At 37.1% G+C, this 24,672-nt stretch overlaps 1 protein-coding gene across 1 annotated transcript; it reads right to left on the bottom strand.

The window, feature by feature from the left end:
* Nucleotides 1-978: 978 nt before the first annotated feature.
* LOC146133659 (protocadherin gamma-B7-like) lies at nt 979-23,691 on the bottom strand. Its single transcript, XM_083397281.1, has 18 exons — nt 23,555-23,691; nt 13,397-13,527; nt 12,831-13,063; nt 11,813-11,984; nt 11,326-11,439; nt 10,736-10,869; nt 10,194-10,402; nt 9,378-9,523; nt 8,549-8,810; nt 7,779-7,956; nt 7,244-7,387; nt 6,609-6,782; nt 6,020-6,211; nt 5,383-5,598; nt 4,543-4,830; nt 3,859-3,979; nt 2,922-3,065; nt 979-2,150 (listed from the first exon to the last, which is right to left on the bottom strand). Exons 2-18 carry the CDS (start codon nt 13,509-13,511, stop codon nt 1,534-1,536), a joined length of 3,459 nt encoding a protein of 1,152 aa, XP_083253407.1. The 5' UTR covers nt 13,512-13,527; nt 23,555-23,691; the 3' UTR covers nt 979-1,533.
* Between the last annotated feature and the right edge of the window lie 981 nt (nt 23,692-24,672).

Here is a 24,672-nt window from a genome sequence, read left to right as displayed (position 1 = left end):
AACTCCATTTTACCGTTGCCCAGTAACATTTTCTACTTAAAATATTTCATCCGTGCCCGAAATCTCTACAGCGGCGTATAAAACAACAGGTCAATAAAATTTGGGGGTCAAAATAAGAAAACATAAAAAACTCCTCTCGACGAGACTTTTCGCGATTTGGCCTCGGTTCCGCCAAACCCAACACTTGCCAGGTCACGTGTGACGAACCAGAACCCGAGCCCTGGTGTCACGTGTCATGTTTGCGCCGGTCACGCATCGCTGAGCACCAGGAGAGAGGTGCTGGCTGCGGGCAAAAGTGTTTACCGCAGAAAACGCTCGCTCTGTTGACGGCCTGCAGTCGCACAAAACCCTGTTTTGGGGAGAAAAGTGTTCCGCAATCGAATTCACGAGAGCTTAATGAATGTTGTGTTTTCACCCTTCCCTGTAATGGGAATGGAAAGCATTTATTTCAAGGCTTGGTTTTCATGCTTTTTAGTTTCGGGGAAAACCGACAAAAAGTTGGTGTTATTCTTTCAGTTGGACAAAAGCAGCTTCAGGAAGGCTAGATCAAACTTGCCTAACACATATGTAGGGTTGTATTACGTATCTTTCATTATTCTGTCAACCGTTTAACATAAAACTCTTGTTTCTTTACTAGAGCCTTTTTCCTAAAGATTTCAACCATGTCCATAAAACTGAAGTGACATATTTTAGTGAAACATACAGTAGTATAACATCCAACTTTGGCAAAGCAGTTTTCTTTACTGAAATTTTGTAAGCATACACAATAAAGATAATAGCGAGCTGAAAAATAATTATTTTGTCGGTGGATGGGTAGAATGATTTTTTGGATCGTGTCAAAAATATTGTTGCTGTTTTAGTGAAACGTGTCTTGTTATTACCATTATGTCATGTTTGTATAGCTAAATTTCAAACCACATAGTTTCCTTCAATCGGTATTTCTGATCTACGACAGAAGTTTTCACCAAATTCGCGTTGTGCAGCAATTTATATTGCAAGAAAACACGATGAAAAACCTACAACAAATTGAAGCAATCGTCACAATGCGACAAAAAAGTTATCCAAAAACAAAAAAGATGTGTTAAAACTAAAGCAGGTTTTCTAAAACATTTTGTCATTTTTTAAAACATTTTTCACCTTACGTTAAAAAACATAAAAAGGACAATCTTTTGGATTACTAAAATATGCCTGCAGCAATCGACATAATATAAATCAGTGCTTCCCAACCTTTTTTAGTTCGCGCCCCACTTTTAATGCAAGTTTTATTGGCGACCCACCATATGATATGACCAAATTGTTTAAAAATAATAATTTAAAAAGCAACTTATTGGAAATAAAAATACAGTTACATAAAACCTGCATCTTTAGTACTGGGTCGCGACCCACATGTTGGGAAGCACTGATCTAAAGCACTGGGCAATAGACTGAAAAACATAAGCATGTTATAGAAAAAACAAAGCTATAAAAAAGCGCTCTAATGATTGTAAACGACAGCAAAACAAAACAAAAGCAAAATAAAACACAAAGCGCGGTCTAAGACTCCAAAAGCTTCTCAATGTTTTGCACGATTTCCTCAGTTTCTCGCATACTGACGCTGCCGTAAACCTTAGACCGGTCGCTCTGAACATCAGACGCGGGAGACCGCGCCTCAGATTCCCGCCTATTGGACTCCAACCGCGCCGATGTCCCTTCGCTCAGAAAGTCGGCCGACGCGCTCCGGACCAACGGGTTGCGCTTCGGTGACGTCGGCGGTGACGTCAGCGCTTCGTCATCAGGGGCTACGTCACGCCGCGTCACGCATCGGTTAATTCGCTCAGGGTGCTGGTTTACGCTCGATACCGGCGAGGAAAGACTCGATATTGGGCTAAGTCGTGATGTAGCCTGGTGCTGGTCGAATGACGTCACCAGTTGATGACGCAACGGGGAGTAGAGGCGGGTCGGGGGCGCGATGACGTTGGAGTAGATGGAGCTAAGTTCGGAGGCCGGGTAGGAGCAGAAGTATCGCATCTGACGCTGTTCGGGAATCGGCTGGAGTGAGGGATTCTGCGGTTCGGGATTGTTGTGACCCTGCGGCATGGGACAGAGTTGCACGTAGAGTGAAGACTTGTTGTTGTTGTCCACGTAAGCCGGGTATCTGCCGGGGGCCGAGTCTGAAACAAAAAACAAGAATGAATGAATATGAATATATTGTTGCTGTCTGCCATTGTTTTAATTGCAAAATTGTTCTTCCCACAAGATCAATATAGTTTAAATAGAGACAACTTCAGTTCCATTCAGTCCTTCAAATTCAATAAATTTCCTGTTGCTGTCAGAAACTGTTTCAATTGTAAAATTGTTCTTCTGGAAAAATTTTATTAAAGTACCAAGGTTTCGACAACCTATTCGAGCAATCTTTCTGAAAACATTTTGCCCAAAGAACAACTTTACAATTGATGTAAATATGAATGTTGATAAATATTTCGAACGATATCCAACAGCCACTGGGCATTTCCATAAAGCATTGCACAAAAAAGTTGATTTAACTGGTGAAACTGGTAAAGTACAAGAACAATAAGAACACCAAAGCCCATAGAAAAGTAGGTATCATTTTGAACATTCGAATAACTCTGTTGAAAATAAAAAGTTATTCGAAGTGTTCAAAATGACATCCTACTTCTACAAGGCTACCATCTCCAACCATTATGCTCCAAAGTAAAAGAATAGTCGTTTTACGATTTGTTTTTGTACATGTACCGAGAAAAAAGTTCGAAACGGCCTTGCAACGTTTGTTCATGAATTCCTTCACTTGAACTAATTTTGAAGCTGCCTTTATTTCTAACGTATTGTTTACTTTACCACCAACAAAATATCCAACAACAAAAAACGATTGAAATCAAAATCAACAACAACAACTACAAATAAAACATAAAACAAAATCTTACCGTTAGGGGGCATCCAGCAGGTGTCGCTGTGTCCGTACCTCAGGCATTGTGGGGTGCATCTGCTTCCTGCTTGGGGGGTGTTGACCCCTGACCCATGGGGGGAGCCAGGGGTGTTTCGGGGGGACAAATGAGATCGGGACAAATCTTCGAAAAAATAAAATCGACATTTATTTCTAAGCTAAATGAAGTAGTTTTACTAATGTGCGTAACATTGTTTGAACGTTTTTAGTGAACAATGTACAAAACCGTTATCATAACGGTCAACTACTACAAAATTTTAGGATTCCCTATCAATGCCCTTAAAAAACAATACCAAACTAGATAGCTAAAAAGAAATAAAACGATGACGTCACCACACATTTTTAGTGTTTTAGACTCCTATCAGAGGCCCCCTAGGGACAGACTTCTAAACCTCAGAATCGCACCTACATACCCTTCTACATCATGTCTGAAAATTTAAAATTACTTTTTCTATAAGGCTTCGGACAAAAAAGCAAACCAAAAAAGAGTAGCGACAAAAACAAGATATTGTCCCGAAAATAAATTTTCGGCCCAGATAATTAATGACAAATAAAAGTTGGTAGAATAAATATCAATGAAATTGTTAAACGTTATTACTGAACAACGTACACAACCGGCATCATGACGGTCGACTATTACAATATTAAGTAAATTAAATTGAATAATCTATGAAAATTTGGAAATGCCTTATAAATATTCTTGAAAAAACAATACCAAGTTACGATAACTAAAGGTTGGTAGATAAATAACAACACATCCTGCATAAAAGCAAATAATCTTCAAACTGCTTTGAGGCATAATAATTAAAGCAAGTCATATTACGTGATAATTTTTGCCAACAACGGCATTATCCGTCCTTTATTTCGAACCGTATTGTTATTTATATTTAAATCTACAATGGCATTTGTCGACTTACCGTGATCGTAGTTGACTTCATAACTCGCCACATCCGGGTCACTATCACCTCGCCCACTATCGCCATCGTGTGACGATGACGTCAGAAGATGGGGGACTGATTGGTGCTTCTCGGGGAAATGCTGTAATGAGAAAAAAACTCGTTTTTGTCTCGCTATGTCTACTTTGAACTAATTTAAATAAAGAAAGTACTTTCCCAGTGACACCTAATCCAGAAGAAAAAAGAAAAAAAAAATCATGGTTAAGTCAAATGAGCACATTGTTAAAAAGAGAAAGAGTTTTTATGATTGAAAGTTTAATTGTCAAATGTCTCAAAGCACACTGTAAATGTGCAGAAACATTTTGGAAACACGCCAAATTTTAAGAGATATTTGTTTTTCAATACGAGGTTTTTTGTATAAAAGTTTTAGTGTAAAATATCAATCATAATTTTTTTTTTTCCCAATTCTTTTCAAACTTTTTTTCTTTTTTTCAAGAAATCTCTACTTTGAGCTGATGGAGAACGGTTGTGCGAAAGCTTGACGAGAATTCAATGTAATTTGTCTTTATGTAGTGCCACCTGATTACCCTATTTAGAATTAGACAAATACGGACACAAAGATTGGTGAGGAAATACATTGCCTGACTGCACCACGTACCACTAACGGAATACTCCTGTATTTAGAATAATACATTTATCACCAACCTTAGACACGTTGTGCGAATTTGCCCTTCCCAGGCTCCGCGTCGACGACCTCAGATGTCTGCTCGCTATGACGTCACTCCTCGATGCGCTAGTGACGTCAGTATGTGACGTAGTAAGCACCGAGTCGTTCCTTCGCTCGCCCCACAGCTTGCTTCCTTCGCTAACGTCACTCGACACGCTCCGGCGCGCTTCCTCGTACGACTTGTGACGTAGGCTGCTCACTGAAGCGCGACCCCACTCGCTCTGGTCCTCGGGCGACACCTCGTGGCAAGCATAGGTGCGCATTTTCTGAAGAGAGGTTTTTAAATAAATTGTTGATCGTTTGGCTAATTTGATTTTTGGTTTGGAATTATTGCAAAATGCAGGCGTACATTTGCCTACAATAACAAAAACAAAACAAAAAACATAAATTCGATTGCAATTCAAACAGAGCATATAGGACGTGATGTTTCCGGTTTATACTGCTTTAAACGCAGTAATAAACGGTTTATAAACATTAAAAAAAAATAAAAAAGGCGGGGTTGCAAAAATCGGAAAGTTTGATCACAAATAGACTATGAGTTATCTCCGCAAGCCAGCCTAAATTAGAAGACTAAAAGGTTTATTTTATTGTAAAAAAAATAGCGATTATCTTCGACCAAAAGTAAGTCACATTTGGCACATTTTACAATGTTAGATCATTATTTCGAAATTAAGGTCTTTATAGGAATACCGCAGCCCATACAGAATTAGGTACTATTTTAAACGTTTTGAAATTTATTTTTTATATTCAAAAAATATATACTAAAATTGAAGTGCAATATAAGTGAAAACAACTCAACCCAAAAAAAATTTCCTTACCTTGCTGCGACGTCGACATCTCAAATAAACGACGATTATGACGATTGTGAGAAGGACAAGTGATGACGCGAGCGCCGCTATTATCACGATGTGTGACGTCGAAGTCGCGGCAATTTTGGCGGGAGGCGGGGCCAGGGTTGGCAGGACAACCATGTCGGTGATTATGACGTTGATATGACGTAGGCTGATTAGCTGTTCGTAGCCTTGGTCACGTGCCTGTGTACAAATATTTCGATTTTATATTTTGTGTTTTGCAAATAGTTGAAAAAATAAATCCAATAATTTTAAATTTATAAGTTGATATGGTACAAAGTATTGTACTACAAAAACGTTTAAATATTGAGAAGTGTTATTTATTGCTTTAAGGAGTATTTTTCTACTTTGAATAAAGAAAGTTTAGGACGAACAAAAAAATGCAGTAGTAAAATGAACAGCGAGTAATCTATTTTACTAAATAAGATTAGTGAAATTATGTTAAAATGCAATCGCAACGATTTTGGAATTTTTAGCTAAATAAAAAAAACGAGGTAAGAAGATAAAAGTGAAACAAGTTTTATTTGACCAAAACACAAACAAATTAAAACCAAAAAGCAAAACAAGTAATACATTGATTTTAAGATACTAAAAACAATCTCACCTCAATTGTGATTCGATGTGGTCCAAGCATTTCCTCCTTGTCATCTGACGTCATATTCAGTCGGAGGTCGCCATTGGTCGGATCCAGGATAAATATAGATGACGTCATAGTTTCGCGCGACTTCGCGAGCCCGTCTTCGGATACGATCGCGAAATCGACCAATCCGCTCGCTCCACTGTCGTAGTCTATCGCCTGGTGGTTGGGTAATAAAAACATATTTTCAATCCGGAACAGAAATACTCTTTGTCCCATGCGGTGGGGTATAAAAAGGGGTGTAGCGTTTATATCATCTCATGTACACTTCACCATATTGTGATTCATACAGAGGTATGTGCACGCATAAGGCTGATGTTTTATTTCATTTGGTAAACTAACTCTTGAAACAACGATCTTTTTGTATAAAAGCTTGTTTTGGAGGGCAAAATCAAACCTTTACAATGCTGGTAATAATAAATGATCAATGTGCAATTAGGACATTCAGAAAATCTATCAAATGTTCTGGCTCTTTTGTATATATTAAATGTGACATAAGCATCGTGTATTGTGTTCCAAGGTTACATATATTGCTATGTTAAGTAATAATACTGACCTGAATTCGCATTACAATGTCATCCCTCAGAATTGTGGCGTACACAGTCATGTTGTCTTCAGGGGGGTTCGTGAACAATGGGTGATTGTCGTTGACGTCACTCACTTTGATTATGAGCTCACAAGAGCTCGATAGCGACACCGGGCGACCGGCATCTTGAGCTACGATCGTTAACTAAAAAAAAAAATTGTGTAAGTTGTAAATCGCAAATTTCGGGAAATTTGTTTTGATTATATATTATTAAGTACGTTTTTCAAGGATTTATGACCAAAAACTTCACAACATCTTGGATAGGAACCAATACGGAAATACTTACCTTCCTAGATTTTTGTACTACTCTTACAGATTAAGCCGTAGTGCATTCGTAAGACTTTAATTACTAAAAACAAAAACCTTAAAAAATATTTCGGACTGTTGCCTAAGATTTACGAGGGACGCTTAAACCGAAAAAAATGAAAATGTTTCAATAAACGTTGTTCAAAGGACAAAATGCGACAACAACTATTGGTATACGACAACAACTATTGATTCGACAAAATACGAAATCTATAACACCACATAACACTTCTAACTAAACAATATATATAGCTGGTAATATCAGCTATATAATAAATATCATCACAATAAATTCTTACCTTAAATTCATCCAACTGTTCTCGGTCTAGGGGACGCACCAGGTTCACCCTTCCTGTGTGGGGTTCGATCGAGAAAGTGCCGTCCCCGTTCGCAATCGAGTATATCACGTCACCGTTCGATGACGTCATTATCTTGCCACTCTCCTGAAAAACAGACGGGGTTGGTTAAGAAACAGAAGTAAAAACGACGATATTTTAAATTTTCAAATTACCAATTGCAACATTTAAAAAAAAAACAAGAATGTCAAAAAGAAAACATCATATTTATTGAAATTACCAATAAAAAATATTTTAGTGTATTGTGTTCATAATAACTTAATTTGCTTACCAAGATGGTACTATTTTAATGATAATCTTTTACTTTTTAACAAACTTTCATTTTAAAGATACTTTTCTTTTACTTTTTTACAAACTTCCATTTTAAAGATACTTTTCTTTTACTTTTTTACAAACCTCCATTTTAAAGATACTTTTTTTAATTTTTTTACAAATCCCTATTTTAAAGATAATCTATTTTTGTTACTTTTTTACACACCTCCTCAAACATTAGAGCTGGTGAGTTGATCGAATCGTTGTCAATCGCTTCAATCGTTGTGACGAACTTCCCGACGGGCGTGTCCTCCGCGATGTTTACCAGCCATTCTGATTGGACGAAAATGGGGGCGTGGTCGTTTACGTCGAGGACGACAACTTTAACGGAAGCCGACGAACATCTGACAAAAATAAAAATCTTATTTTACCGTTTATTAAATTGTTATTAATTAGTTAAGATTATTTTGGGGGCTATTATTATATGTTCTTACTCCTTTGCATGTTATGACGTCATATGTCAGCCTATTGTCAAGTGTAATTTTCTTAAAACTGATAAACATTTTATCAACAAGAGAAGAATTTAGAAGATTTAAATTCTAACTTAGCGCAATCGCAAGTCTTTATTAAAACCATTTTTTAGCGAGTCTTATGTAATTATGAGTCGTATTGTTTAATAAATCAGACTCAACTTGTTAAAGGAGGACTACAACACTCTTGAACAACTTGCCATTATCAAGAAGAAAATCTTGTCAGAGTTAAGAAAATCTTGAAGAGTTTTTTAAATAACTGCGCAATACAATAAATTCTGCTCAATTTAAACGCGCGCTTTTAGTTTTAGCTCAGTACTCCAAATCAATATTCCCGCTTGTACTTCTATTTCGTGTTTTTTAATTGCTTTCATTTCTTTTTAAAACAATTTGTCGTTAAAGAGTGCCACCTGATTTCCAAATCAAAACGATTTTCCAACAGCAAAAAATAAAGCTTTTTATTAACCTGGGGAGTTCCCCTTGGTCGCAAGCGGAAATGACGATTGTGAATCCGCTCGTTTTTTCGCGATCCAAGCTCTTCTTAATCCCGAGCAGTCCAGCCGAGCTAAGCGAGAAAACATCCTCAACGCTGGAGTCGGCCTCTGTCGCATGGGATTTTGTGACCGACTTGATTGTCATGATGACCTCTGCGTTCTCGCCAAGGTCAACGTCACTGGCAGTGACGTAAGCGAAAATCGTTTCGTCAGGGGAGTCTTCGCTGACGTAGGCTGGAGATAAATCATGACGTCACATTTAAAAGGCAGGATAGGCATTAGCAAAATGTGCTTCAGCAGCTAGTATAAAGCAGTGCTATTAACAAGTCATTCGTGAAATAACTTAAGACCAAGTCACGTCTTCAAAAAATAGTAAGAAAAATTCCCAGTCAAGTCATTATTAGAGCAAGTCATCTCCAAGTTGAATCACTGATTTCAAAATAAAACGATAAATCTTTAAAATTGGTTAAATCGTCTGATTATGGGCAATAAATCAACTAAAAAAATAACAAGGACGCAAAATGTAGCAACCTAATGCTTTTACGTCATGAATTGCTCAATTTTATAATAAAATGCTGAATGAAACCAAGTCATTTGACTTAATTACTTTAGTCCAAGCCACGTCATTTTACCAAAACGACTTAAGTCAAGACATTGACTTAAGCTTGACTTAAGTCATTAAAACACTGTTATAAAATAATAATTACTAAAAAGAGTTTTGGATTTACTAATATAAATATAAATTAACATTCTAAACTATGTTGACAAAAAAAAAGTTACATTTTTACTGTTTCTGATTACCTGTATTTTTGTTGAACGGAGGAATTAAACTGACGCTGATCACCGGCGAATTGTCATTTACATCTGTGACGTGAACAATGAGCCAAGCCCCTCCCGTGAGCTGATTGGTCGGCGATGTGTCACGTGCTTCGATAAGAATGCGTAATCTGAAAAAACAAATCTGGCTAAAAAACAAAACTCAACTTCAACTACTCCGAAAATCTACTTATTTTAATGAGGAATAAATAACTCTTTCAAAAACATAATATTTATTTCATCTTCAGTTTAATTTAATATTTCGGCTTCATATTGAAACTCTAATGTTTTTAGTATAATAGGTTTACAACTAAAAAAATCAGAACAATATCTTTAGAAACCAAAACACTTTAGATTAGAGCATAATGGTTGGCGATTGTAGTAAAACGTAATAAGAATATCAAAATAATAAGGAGGACATTTCCTGAACATCTGTATGTTTGTTGTACGAGTTTGAAGAGATTTTTAGGGATTGGAAACTGTTTAAATAAACTTCGTAATTTCGTGTGGCTAGCGAAATATAACGACGTGCTCCACTTCTATTTAAAAAAAAACTGGATCTTTATTTAGAGTTAGTCGAAACGTTCGAAAATGCTACCTAACTTCGCTATAGGCTTTCATATTCATTCTACGTCTGACTACAACCTCCAACCATTATCTTAAGATTTATTCAAAACATTAAAAATGATACTTACTTGTGTTAGGGCTTTGATATTCATATTACGTAAAAAACGTTCGGTCTATTTTCAAAAAACCCATTCATTAAAAAACAACTTCTACCGCCCCCGAGCGACGACTCACCCGTCGTGTTTCTCCCGATCGAGTTTCTCGCCAAGTGTGACGTCACCAGTGATGGCGTCGACCTCCACCAGGTGTCGCGCCTGAGGCTTATTCCGGGGGGACACGGAATAGCGGATGGTCCCCAATGCGCCCGAATCGGCGTCGAAGGCGTTCAACCGAGTTATGACGTAACCAGGGGGAAGGTTCTCGCGAAGGTTGATGACGTAATCCTGGTGGATGACGTTGTTTAAAATTGTGTATGACGTAGGATGGTGAGAGGTTTGTACGATGTTAAGCTAATGTTCGATGTGAGTAGCAGTGTGTCGAAATTCCAATAAAACAATGTGCATTGTCGCCGTCATAATGAACGTATATGTTTAAAATCTGATACCAGAACGGTTAAAAGTAACAATAACTGATATAAAAAAATGTGTATGGTTCAAGCCTTATATTAAGCAAGTAAAGTGGCTAATTCAAGCATCAACACTAATTAAAAATCTCAGAGAAAGGGTAGCTCGAGATTATGGAAATATATCGGTGTGGTTTATTTACAACACACAAACCTGTTTCTCGAATTCTGGCCTGTTGTCATTCTCATCCTGGACTTGAACCATCAGCGGAACCGAGCTCTCTGTTCCCGGTTTTCCCCCATCCTTAGCGGTGAGCACAAGACGATGAGAGGGCGAGGTTTCGAAATCTGGAAAGTAACAAATTGTTTTCTTCAAACGAAATTTAAGGTCGCTGTTTAAACAATTTACTTCACAAACTTTTAGGGTTCATTATTCGATGCTGCTATTATTGCGAAATTCACAATGTTGAGAGTTCAACTTGATAAATCGCTTTAATAAGATGGATGTTTGCTCAAATAATTAAAACAAACCCTATGCTAAGTGTGTATATATAAACAATAGAACATCCACTAAGTTTCATAAAAGATAAAAGTCTCGTGATGTACAACTTGTACATCATGCAGCGAGTAGATCACAAAAATCATGATGTACAATTAAAAGCTAAAATATTACGTTAATAATGTTGTACGACCGAAAAAAGAAACATAATGTGAATTATTATGCAAAATTTTAAGCTAAAAAAATAAAGTATATCATGAGTCTCATGACATAAATCCCAAGATAAAGATCATGTGAATGCATACCGAGTTGCTCTATTATCGTGAGTTGCAGATGAGGCGTGTCCATCTCATCACGAAACTGTACCACGGCAAACTGTTTACTTGGACTCACGGAGTAAGATATCATCGAATTGTTGCCTGTAAATTAAAGTTTACGTGATGTATGTCACTAAAAGTATAACAGCAGCAGTTGTCGAAACGTTTGTTTACCTTACAACATGTTTAGTTGTCGAAACGTTTGTTTACCTTACAACATGTTTTCATTAAAAATAACCGTACAAATAAAGTGGGAGATCTTATGTTTAACCCAACGCGATTTTTTGTCTGAAAGTGTATGCACTTCTTTCCATTTCTTGTTTAACATTACAATTTACTTTAATTTAAAGACCAACAAAATCCCTAAAGTGAGTGAAAACAAACGTTACAAAGTTATCGCGGTTCACTGATACGAACAACTCATTTTAAAGTAAGACTGCAATGTGTTCGTTACAAGAAGAAGTTTTTAACTTACCCATATCGGCATCTTTCGCCATAAATTGATCCAGACTCACAAAATCCCCGACCCTGACCGATTCCGATATGTTCACTACGATTGATTCAACTGGAAACACTGGTTTGTTGTCGTTGACGTCACCGATAATGACGTCAAGACTTAACAGCTTCTGCCTTTGGCCGACAAAAATCTAGAGGAAAATGTAACATTTTAAATTTTATTCTTCATGTACAATATATTTAATTTGATTAATTTAAAAAATAAACCATTAATAGCATTTTACTTTAATTTTGAATTTAATCAAATCAAAAATCTACTTGAAAAAGTCGTTTTTTTAAGATAAACTTGTTTGTTAAGTGTTCACAATACTTAGAGATTTTGCAACTTGTTCAAGACAAATAAATCAATCAAAATCTACTTGAAAAAGTCGTTTTTTTAAGATAAACTTGTTTGTTAAGTGTTCGCAATACTTAGAGATTTTGCAACTTGTTTAAGACAAATAAGAAAAGATAAGCAAAGTTTACAAGTTTTAAAGAAACTATAGATGTACGATCATATATTAAAATGAAAAACATCAGTGGCTGGATTTTTTTTTTTATTTACTAACTGAAAGAAAGTAAGGTAAAACAAGTGGTGAAAGTGCAGTGGCTTTTTCTTCCCAAAAAGTAGGCCAAGAATGCCTGATATGTCAGTAATGTTCGGACCCAGTCCTCAGAACAACTATTCTCCCCTAAGGAAGCGGTACCGCCACTTGGAGGTAGGGGCAGAGTGCGCGTCGGTAGTAGGCCAACATTTTTACTTTTTTGTCTAACATGTAAGACTGTAAGTGGTGACAGTGTAAGCAATAATTTTAGTATTTTACTACCCATAAAAAAGCCGGTGTTACCTAGGAAAAAAATGACAGGATACTACTTAAAGGGATTACGATTAAAGACCTCCGTCAGGCAAGTATTCAGCAGTAACTGGATTTCTTGTTTTTCTTTATTAATCCTATTTTGCTAAAGAAAAACATAACCAACTTTTAACTGCAACCAACCTGCAAACGAATAAGGCAGGTTTCCGAGTCTCCGCACTCCCTTTCTCTGTCCACGCGATGGCGCACTGTGATCGCTCCCGAAGCTCGATCCACTGCCAGCCACTTGCGGTGCTCGCGAGCCTCCGAGTCATAGCTTGGTGACGTCACGAGTTGTTGCTTAATGAGCTGGAAGTCAGAAGTGCGCGGGAGCAAGTGAAGCAGCTCGGCCGTGTTGGCTATTGTCGCACCTGTTGGTTACAAGAGACGCCATTTTGAGTCAAATTGCAAACTTATTTCCTGTTAAGCAAATATTAATTATTTCCAATTAAGCAAATAATTTATATAAGCATATTTAATCTGACAGGGTTTATAAAAAATGGCCTGTAAAACAAAAACATGTCAATATTACACTACAAAATACTAGGAAGAGCAATTATAATTATTTAGAAAGCCATTGCGATTGTCCTAATATAATATTTCACCTTAAAGCCAAACCGGTAAGTAACAACTAACAACTTTTAAAGAAACAAAACACCTTAGACACCCTAAGACCTAAATTACGAATAAGCAAGGTTTCCCACCTATAGGCGCTTCCTCTGGCAAATGTATCACTCTCCTCACTGTTCCAGACGCGTCCGATGACGTAGTAGCGAGTGACATCACTAACAATGACGTCACCGTCGCAGTGACGCGAAACGTCATCTTGTATTTAACCAGCCTGCAAGATAAAAAAAAGTGATTTTTTACATGTTATTTTGCTTGGTATGCTTTTTGTTACTTTGAATTTTTTAAATAATTTAGATAGCTTATAATCAAAGTGGGTGTCGAAAAGTATTAAAAGAGTTTTTTCAAAGGCCCAATAATTCCTGTTGGTATTGATAACAAATGATGTAGTTTCAATTCTACATGAAAAGATGAAACAAACGCTTTCAAAACCACCAAACTTTGCAATGTTTGATTTACGATAAAAGCTGGTTTGCATTTCAGTTAAAAGTTGCAAACTTTACAAGTGATATCTCACCGCAAATATCGCGGCGAAGTTTCGGACAACTTAATTCGAGCCAGGCTGTGTAGCAAACCAACGCCTGTCACGGGACGCTAGATGAAACAATTGCGGGGCCCCAACCGCGGGGATTGACCCCTAAGTAGCCCCACTCCGACCCCTAAATACGACGCAGATTGGCCTTAAGCAAACGATAAATATCGCCCGGCCAGCGAAATGCGACACTGGTAAGTGGGTTATGTCAAACAGGGGCTGGTTGAGTTGGAGTCGGGCGATTTTGCCAAAATGCACGAATGCAAACATTGCTCACACGAGATTGGGATTAATCTGGTTAGCGCGTGATTTAACGTGCCTTTATACAAAGTAAAGGCATTTCATCCGTTTGCTTAACATGTATAATTGTATATGCGCGTAAAATATTTTTTTTTGCTGAAATTGATAATCTTTTTTTATTTATGAGTCGGATACCGAAGTTTGCGGACAATACCAACCTGAACAATTTTCCACTTTGTCCCAGATTTTTCCTATTTTACGTATACTACATATACAGTTGTTCATATGATGTGTATACAACAACCCTTTTTTTACAACCTTTATTTGTAATGTGTTTTAAACTAAAAATGGAAAGGTTTTGATTACGTTTTTGTTTTAAAGTGGCAAACGACTCAAAACGAAGCCGGATTTTACGTAAAAAAACAAACGAAAGCGGTCTTTCAAATATTTGTTCAAGAAAGATCAAGTTCAACTAATTTGCACCGCGCTTTTAAACCGAGTCAATCAAGCAAGTCTTAAACGCAAAAGTGAGCAGTAATTTTTTAACTCGTAGAGTTATGAGCGACGTTCTGTAAATACTTTTAGTTCCGAAACGACCTAAGCAAGAATGCTAAAGGCCCGGATATCCTATCGCACAGATCTTCGTGTTAACTGACGAGGCGGCGAAAGACAAGGCTTGCGGTGATACGGATTAGCACAAACTTCAAGCTGCAAAAAGGGCTGTAACAAGATATTGACAGGGGCTACAAAAACGTGACGTTTGCTCAAAGACTCAACCACTTTTAAAATGAGATGGCATACGCGAAAATACTTGTCTTGTAGTTGTACAAAAATAAATTGAAGGACGTTGATTCAAACGCATTAAAATAAACCTACATTTGACCAAATTTTCGTGTTCCGTATTCTGAGATGCGGAAACACCTTAAAATGCATAAAAATTCGGTTCCGCCGCTTTTAACCCAAAGCCTGCTTCAATGTATCAAGTGACAACTGTCAAAAGGCTCTGTCCCATGACCGCTACGCCTCTCTGATCCGCCAAGAGTCGTGCTCGCGTGTAAAGAACGCATCTGGTGTAAAGTGACTTGGTCCTTGCGATGTCAACAAGTATTCTGCCCTTGCCTGATTGTCACAAAGCAAAACGAAACCAGGGCATTTCTCACAAGCGCACAACTCAAATTAAAAAGAAGTTTTGTTGGAAGACTTCTGTTTTTGAGACGGGAGAAAAAAAATGTTTTCAAACCTTTTCAGGCTAACAGAACAGATAACTTTGGTATGTTCGTCATATATTAGGAATGACAAGCTCAATTTTGCTACAAAACAAATATTTTTTTTGAAAACGTTGATGCTTTGGTGATTTTTTCTAGTTGTTAAATTAGTTCTCTTAACCCGCAAAATATAGTTCAATAGAAAACCTTTTTATACATGTTCATGAGACTGGGTTTTTAAAAGAGACAAACATTCATAAAAACATATGAAATTAAAAAAAGAAAAAAAAAGATTAAGGTTACAACGCACTGATTAACAATATTGGGTTGTACAAAAATGGATCGAACAATAAACTTTCCACATTTCAGATTATAAAAATTGCAGATGTAGTTGTGTCGGGTATTATTCTTCCCTTTACAACAAAATACTGTTTCCCGACGTACTTTGTATTGAACACGTAAGTTTGAGAACATCAGCCTATTAATGGGGGATATTTTTTGGCCGCCAGAACTCAGGGGCGGCAGGGACTTGTAAAAAGTCAAGTGGCGTAGATTTCCACGAGTCAAAGATGGCGGTAAAGTCGTCGTTGGCGCTAACCTCGCTGCAAGTGTAAAGTAAACACAGCTTTTTCCGGCACCTTCTTTTGCGACATGAGCAGTCGCCATATGCGCAATGTAAGGCGCAGGACGTGGCACTTTGCACGGACTAAGGGTTCTTGCAGAAATCGGTCGCAAATGAGCACACGCATTTCCTGTATTCTACAGCTGGCTTTGTACACAGCCGAACCGATAAATTTGTACACCAAAAAACACTAATTTTGTCAATGGGTGCATCTACTAAACACTGCACCGCGTGAAAGATAAACATTCAATTAATTTGTAGGAGAATTGATACGATGAATGTTTTATAGCCTGTTGCTGTGCCTCATTGTTCAGTCATAAACAAGGTGTGCGCCTGACAGGGAACCTTAGGGACAGTAGCTCCTTAAAAACTGGTTCCCGGGGTGCCATACGAAAATCGTTAAGGAACCAGGAGCGAGTACTATACTTAACTTAGCAAAGCGGATGGGCGTAAGCTGCTACTAACTATATTTACTTCTGATATTACTAACTGTATGTCCGTTCGTATACGTCAATTATATACATTTATATTTAAAAAAATGACTGATCCTGGTTTTTTCTTGAGTTTTTAAACTTCGAGTTTCAATATTTATATACATTTACAAACGGTTCGATAAAGGAAAATATTTACGCGAATGGGCCGGACTTAAACGCCACCCTCGCATTGTTGACCAGAATAATGAGTACTAATGCGTGTTTTTAAGTCTGTCTGGTGCAGACGTCAGGTGTACAATGCAAGCGGCGATCAATTGATCTTGTAAAACCACTGTTTGGACGCCGCGTCGCCGCTGCGAATAAATATCCCCTTACAATTGGGCGTGCGAGAGATTTCACGGTATTTGTGCGTAATCCCGACCTGTGGGGCACCGGCGCGACGCCACAGCGATACGGATTAAGAGAACACTTCCTGTACATCTGTATGTTTGTTGTGCGAGTTTGACGAGATTTCGAGGATTGCAAAACGTTTGAATAAACTTCGTATTTCGTTTTATACAAAAGAGGATTTTCATAATTATACAATGGTTTTAAAAAACTAAATAACTTTTCGTTAGTAGCGAACAAAAACGAGAATTTCATTTTTTTAAATAATATTTTACCTTTCAAAATTTACGCGGTTTACATTTTGCTACGGAACCTAAAAAGAGTGAAAATGATAGTTTTAGTAAAACGAGCTTCAATGATAAATTTTATAATAAATTTTGTTCCTGTTTTAAGAAAATTTTAGCTTTCATAATATACTTTGGCGTGTTTTTTCTTCCGTTCAATTCCCAACCAGTGACGATTAGTCAAAAGCGTCAGAGGGCATTTTTTCGAAATTTCAGTCCAAATATTGACTCCTGGTTAATTAACGTTCTCTCAAGATCAATCCGCAACTGTTGGGTGCGATTCAACTATTTCGGGCGCACCCCCTCGTTGGCTAAAAAGCGAGTTTTTTGGGGGGCACAGAAAACCGGCGCAACCTCAAACGTATCACATAACAGGCGCTCTGGAAGATTACTCAAGCGGAACGGAATCGCATGCACACCCCTTGCAAAGGTTTCCAAGCAACAACAGAATTCGAACTCGCTGGCAGAAAAAAATCGCTACAGAATGCAAAACATAATAATGCGTTAAAAATGGAAAGATTTTACGCAAACTTTTACCTTTTTTTTAATTTGGTTTTGGTGATTGTAAAATAAATTTTAAATGGGTTGCAAATATTTCATCTAAAGTATCGACTTGTCCGATACTTGGTATTTTATCCCGATACCGATGCCCGATATTTCGAGCAAAAATTATCGCGATCCGGTCCAAAACCAAATGACGTCATTACTATGGTCAAATTAGAAAAATAAAAAAAGATCTTCGAAGTCCGAAAAATATATAAATATAAAAATATATATATACTGTGCGCAACCAAAAACGTTATTTTACGAAAACTTAACTAGACAATCGTTTGGTTTATTTAGCGTTCACTTCTTTATTTAAATTTCATATTATTTTACAATAATTTTTCTTAAATTGAATTTGACATTTATTTAACTACAAAATAATGACTGGACTTAAAAAGAGCACTGGCCACCCTTTGCATTTTTTTACTTGAGTAACATGTGGCTTAGATGAGACGTCTCCTTTTTAAACAATATCTAATTTTCAAACCCAACTAGTGTTAACAAACATGGCATAATGACCAACGCAAGGGCTACTATTGTCCAGCTAAAATCCGATTACACGTGGCTTTACAGGACGAGTGCCGAAAAGGGTGAAAATAGCCGGTTGTTCCATTTGCCCTTAAACCTCATCGCCTTTCATTAGCGCTGTCAGGGCTGCCAGACAAGTTTAAAGCGAGGCGACCTAATCCCTTTCGAGTCCTTGTAATTGGCGAACGCGTCGAAACTAAAACTTGTCAAACTGCAACTGTTAGAATCACAGCACAAGCTTATAGTCATTGATAAAAATCGCTCTCCTGGTGTAAACTTTCGGCAGAAGCTATACTTTAGCTACAACGTTCAGCTTATAATTAAAACGACATGGTTAATTATATTGTACTCTGTTTTTGGTGACATGTTTGGTGACATAGAAAACATGATTTATTTATTTATTTTATTTTGGTGATTTTACGGTCTTGTTTAAGTAGTACCACCAAAAACAGAACGGACTCTAAAGCAATAGAAATAATCTAAAATAATACAAACGCCAGCTTCATTTTTAACTAAACATACATTAAGCAACATATAATTTTTGAAAATGTTATGTCGCAAGTTTTTTTAAGTAAAACTGTGGGTATAGTGGGTGTCCAGCCTGAAAAGCGGCAAACGTCAAAATTAGGGCCTGCAAAGTTTTATAGTCACGATTTTACGGTAGAAAAATTAACAAAAGTGGTAAAAAGTTGACCCTGTAAAATGCAAACAACGACGAATCACCAAAGTAAAAGTTTTCCTAATATATAAGCAAACACATTTTTTAAAAGAAACGATTTCGTTTATATTTGCGTTGCTTCCTCTTTCCATTCCCGCAGCGTTCATCATTAACCCCAGTTGGAAAACCATAGCTTTTACACCTAATGCATTGTGGCCCTATAAGCACTTGTGTATATATGCGTCGCCAGCCTTTATTGGGTTCAACAAGGAAGTATTTTGTTGGCAAGTGCCCGTGACCGAAGTTATGCCGCCCTTGTAAGTGGGTTGACGACCCCGGCTGGGTGACGCGGTCTTGCGTTTACTTTAGCCCCCCTCTAATAAATTTGACACGAAAACGAAACAACCTTTTATAGTGTGAGGTGTTTTCAACTTTTCTTGTGCGGTAAAAATAATAATATTGTTTGCATAAAATGTAAAGCAAATTATAGGAACATTGACTTTGTTCTAAATTAATGTTTAAATTGTTTCGGATATTTTTAACGATAGTTTTAATTCAACGCTATCATAAATTTAGTCTGATGCCCTCCAAAAAAATCTAATATTTTTTATATATGACAATAAAAAAGATGATATTTTTCATTTATATGTGTTCACAGTTAAATTTACATATCAAATTCGTGCCAAATAAAAAGATATATTTTTGGTTAACCATTTCGCCAGGACAATATGTAGGCATTCCAATATGGCGACAATATTCTCCCAATCTCAAATGCCTAATCACAAGAAATCAATAGGTTATTTGGTCAGATCGCAGTTGTTTGGTGTTTTAACAAATCCTCGCTGTTGGGGATAATTGAAACTAAATCACTCCGGCTTGCAATATCGCGGAATAATTAGAATCGGACCCGGGCCTTATTGGATTACCTCCGCCCTTAGGAAGGCGAAAGGGGCCGAATTGGCATTTACGCATTCGCCAATTGAGCCTAAGGAGTCGCTTTAAAATAAACGAGCTGTGTTGCAAAACTATTAACCATGATTTTTGTAAAACAAATTAGCCTTACGGGAACAATATGACAAACCAAAAACCTAATGAAAAAAAAGTAATTAAAAACTTTCAGAAAAACTTTTAAAGTTAAATGTAAGGAAGGTAAAAAGGGAAAAAATTAGGCGATTAGCATCGCACAAAATTGACTAAGTGTCCTAATGCATGTGTCGCTAACTAGGAATCGATGGCAGTAGTGCATGTGCGAAGCTCACTTGGCAACAGCCTTTAATTGGTTTTAAATATTTAACAAGGTGTCCTGCTCACAGGCTACACGGGGTTTCGAGTGAGCTTGCAAATTGCCCCGGACCCCGTTGCATTATTGATACCGGGCACTTGTCGGTCTATTGCTGTGCCATTAACCCGAAGTGATAACGAGCCTATAAAATGATATTTGCGGTGGAAACTGTAATAGGAGTGGTTACCTGGCGGGTTTAAAGCGATTGCTTGAGAATTTTTACGGCATAACGTCTTGAATATTTTATGCTGTTTTCGTTTTTTGTTGGAAGACACTACCGTAGCGCTTGATGCGAAAACAACTGATAAAAAGTAAAAACCCATCAAGGCGACACTGCAGTTAATGATTTCTTCATTAAATTACAAAAAATCTTTAGTAGGCAAATTTCTGTAGACAAAATTACTGTAGCACCAAAATTACTGAAGTTATCTCACTAAACTGTAATTGCAGGCGAAACATTTCAAACGTAATTTTTAATCGAATATCATTGCCGTTTAGTTAATCCTATAGCTCCATTCGAAATCTCCCGCTGAATTATTTTCCACTTGATCCGCAAAGAGATAAGATCACTAGCTCCGTCGGTTGACAGTCGAATCGGTTTTTCGAAACTAAGGTCAGGGATCAGATGGTGTGATAAACCTTGAACTTTCTTCCAAGTTCGTATACCTCGGTGGCTTATGTTCTATTCATATTGTTTGATTGGCATAATCAAGATCTTTGATCATAGGCGTATTGAAGCAAATTAAATTAAAATTTAACTCTCAAGTGATATAAATTTAGTATTTGGTCATGGTAAAGTAGCCAATTTACGAATATTGTCAAGGTCGTTTTGAATTGGCCAGGAAATGTTATTTTATTATTTTTTCAAACCAAACACATGGTAACCTTCGCAAGATTCAAAAATCATCCTTTAGTGATTTAACCAACACAGTAAATTAACAATCGTGTTAAAACTGTCAGCTTTCACTTTGCTTTGTCCATGCTTTTCCTCGCATTATATAAAAATAAAATTTGTACGCCAAGCTCACAAAAATAAATATTTAACGAGACAGCAAGCGAACGTAATATACGGTAATATAAGAAGTTAATTGGTGCTCAAACCGGTTCAGTTCCGTGCTCCGAAATTGATTATGCATTTACATCTGTCTGCAGAATTACCACGCATATGTCGTTGGCGCATTCAGTCGCCAACCTGGCTTAAGATATTGCATTTGTCCAAGGTAACTTTCACCCGTGGCTCGCAATACGCGGTTTAATCGAAACTTTTTTCCAGCATTTGAAACCGAGTTTAATGTTCGTCGTATTGATACGTTTTAATTTTAAAATATGTGGAACGTTATAAACAAAAATACCACCTTAAAATTCTAACTTTGATAAAAATGCGTTTTTTGCCGTTTTATCTTACAAACGATTGATCTCCTTTTTAGATTTTTTGTAAGACACGTGTGTATATTTGTTTAGTATTTATTAGCATTCTATAAATGTTGGAAATGCATGCGCATATTCACCTTGAATTAGTGGTTGAAATAGAGTTACCAATGTCCTAATTTAAAAGAAAAATAAATCAACTCCGACAGAAAGGGTTCTATCTATTTTTCAAATCATACAATTTGTGTGTTTTTTGCTGTTACTCTAAATATGCATGTAAACTACCACCTTACAATTCTAACTCTGATAAAATGCGTTTTTTTGCCGTTTTATCTTACAAACGATTAATCTCCATTTTACATTTTTTTTAGCCCTGTGAGTTATATTTTGAATTAGTATTTTTTAGCAATTCATAAATTTTGGGATATAAAAGCATGTTAAACTTGAATTAGGGTTTGCAATAGGTCTACCATGTCATTTTTGCAAATAAAAATAAAAGGTCCTCCGACAGAAAGAGTTCTGGCCATTTTTTTTTTAATTATACATTTTGCGTATTTTTGCTGTTACTCTGAATATGCATGTACTTACCCAAAAAGCGGTGATACATTCTTTAAAACTAAAACTTCACTTGCAATGTACTATTAGTACACTTAATTTATTGGAGAATGAAAATAAGGGAGGCCTAGGTTAAAATTGAAAATAAAACTGAGAGCAGTCCCATACAGTTTCAAGCTGCGTAATGTTTTCGTTCAAAATAAATCAACAATCGTTAACTTACTCATAATCGAAAAGCGCATTGGCACACCGCCCATTAAAACGCCGCGTCCGTGATGTAACAATCGTTACAATATCGAGACTGTGACGTAACAAGTGTTCAGTCACATCATAATGGCCGCCCACTGCGTAACAATAGATGATAATAAGACGATCGCAGCGCTCTAGACATCGGCACCGGGGTGAATTGTGTAACTGCGGGACTTAATTCTACGGAAACACTGCTATTAAATATTCCAGTCATATAGAGTAGCTCATAGAAATCAAAAACATCAAAGTGTTCCGAAATGCAACAGGGAAAAAAAGAAAATAGCAATGCTAAAAAGCGAAAAAACAGTGTATTTGGCTTTAAAAATAGAGGAAAAAACAAAATTTAACTATTCTTATAAAGAATCTATATTTAAAAACGGTAAACCATAATTCCAAGTGTTGTTTAACAAGCGTGTTATTTTTGTAAATTGCCATTCAAAGCATGTTTTTTAGGCTGGGAAATATAAATTGGTTGTTAGTACTGTAGTATAAGATAAGGGTAGTAACAACATATCAAAGGAGTAAATATTTCGCTTAGGTCGTTTCCCACGAAATTGTGCTTTCCGTGTTTTCACAATAAGGAGTACGTCTGTATGAATGGTTTCCCATTTGTTTGGCAACATAGGGTTAGTTTGTACCCGACACTTATTGCAGTAGAAATAGCAGTAGAATAAGTCGTGTCTTAAGAGTTGCTTGTTTATGTTGTACAAGTGCATAAGGCAAAGTTACAGTTATTTCTATAACATTATCTCACATTTTTTGTTTTTAAAACTGTAATGATTCAAAATTCGTTTAAATCCTAAGGACAAGTCCAAGCACTGCGCCCTTACTGTGGTGACAATATGTTTTTATTCGAATGCTCGCACTACGCACTTTACCACTTTCCAAGGAAAACAATTTTGTTTCTTTTTCGAGGCGCGGTGCTTCGAGACTCCTTGAAGCAGCCCACTTCATCACTAACTAGCTGCGAGGCAACTTTCAAACAAAACCAAGTACCCTTAAAATGGCTAAGGCAACCCTAGTGCGCTTCCCAGCCGAGCTAATACCAACATTGCACCAACTTAGCTTGAATCATTTAGTTGGTTTGCTTTTTATTGGAGTAGTTATTCCCCTGTTTTTTCGTTTGGCGAAAGCTTTTACCATTTTCGCTGCCTACATCATTTTAAAAGCTTAACTGGGACAAGAATTGTTTGTGTAGCTTTCGAAACTTATTGTCTCCAAGACAATCGCCGGCATTGTTGCGTTAACATCTAAATGAGTGATGATCCACTTTGCTTTTATTAACTTAAAAGCTAACCGCCCAGTATTTACAGTACTTTTATCTCGTGAAATATTAAAAAAATATCCATACCTTGCTTGTGTTCTTGGTTGAAAAGTAGCTGTCGTTGAAATGTGGTTGTTTTTAGCGTCTCAAGTTTCACTGCTACAACGCCACACTGGTGTTTCACTTTTTATCCACAGATACAAGTGTTTCATGCAATTAACTCTATCGAGAAAATAAAATAATTTTAAGCACAAACGAACTAATTGCACGAAATGCAATTTCGAATAAAAATGGAAACAGGTAGGGACAACAAAAGAACGGAGATTTGAACTTGTCGCACGCCCGCATCCAAACCTAATGGAATAATGAACTACTTCGAATTTCCTGCTACTTTTCACTTTTCCGTCACCATATATTTTATCTATACGTCATAACTCCATCAGTATCGCTAAAACAGAGTTGCTTGATTTTCAAAAGTAGTTTTAGCTATATTTTTTCAAGTCGCACTATGCAACCTATTACGTTTTCAAAACTAAATTAAGCACAACATTTTACTATTGCTGTCCACTAAAGTTATGATTTCCGTTTCTTCCCAGATAAATTTCGCCATTTTTTCTAAACAATTACTGAAAAACGCCATGTACCATACAGGCCTAAGTAATCTCGCAAACCGAATATCGCCTTTCCAAAATAAAACCAACCATCACCTTCACCTGCTAATAAAGGCAGGTGCCCGGATCACGCTAAATTAGCAAAACGCAAGTCGACGAGTTGATTGAAATGCGCTCACTAACCCGGGTCGCATATTCCTGGCTCGCGACCCCCTTCATCTCGACCCGACCCTCTCTAAGAAAAAAAACAGCAGTCTCGTGCCACCGCAAGGCGCCTAGGGGTAGAGTGCGCATGCATAATTGAAGTGCATCCCAGATGCACCGCACACGGGTGTGAAACCGCGCGAAGCAACGCAAGGGCCAAACGCAAATAAACATAAACAGCACATGGTCGCACCGTGCCGGGTTACACACATAATCGGGCGGCGAAACTGCGACCACGCTGTCATAATCCTCGAATATTGACATAGTCGCGAAAAAAGGCTTGTTTGGTTTTTGCGTGGGAGTTGCGAGCTGCGAAGCCAAAACATTTTTTTTTCGGAGCCTGAAATATCGACTGACAAATGTACCGAGATTATTTAAAACAGCCGCTAG

The sequence above is a fragment of the Ascidiella aspersa genome, chromosome 9 (genome assembly GCF_963924565.1).
Source record: "Ascidiella aspersa chromosome 9, kaAscAspe10.2, whole genome shotgun sequence".
NCBI classification, from domain to species: domain Eukaryota; kingdom Metazoa; phylum Chordata; class Ascidiacea; order Phlebobranchia; family Ascidiidae; genus Ascidiella; species Ascidiella aspersa.
This window is presented reverse-complemented; position numbering and strand designations above follow the sequence as displayed.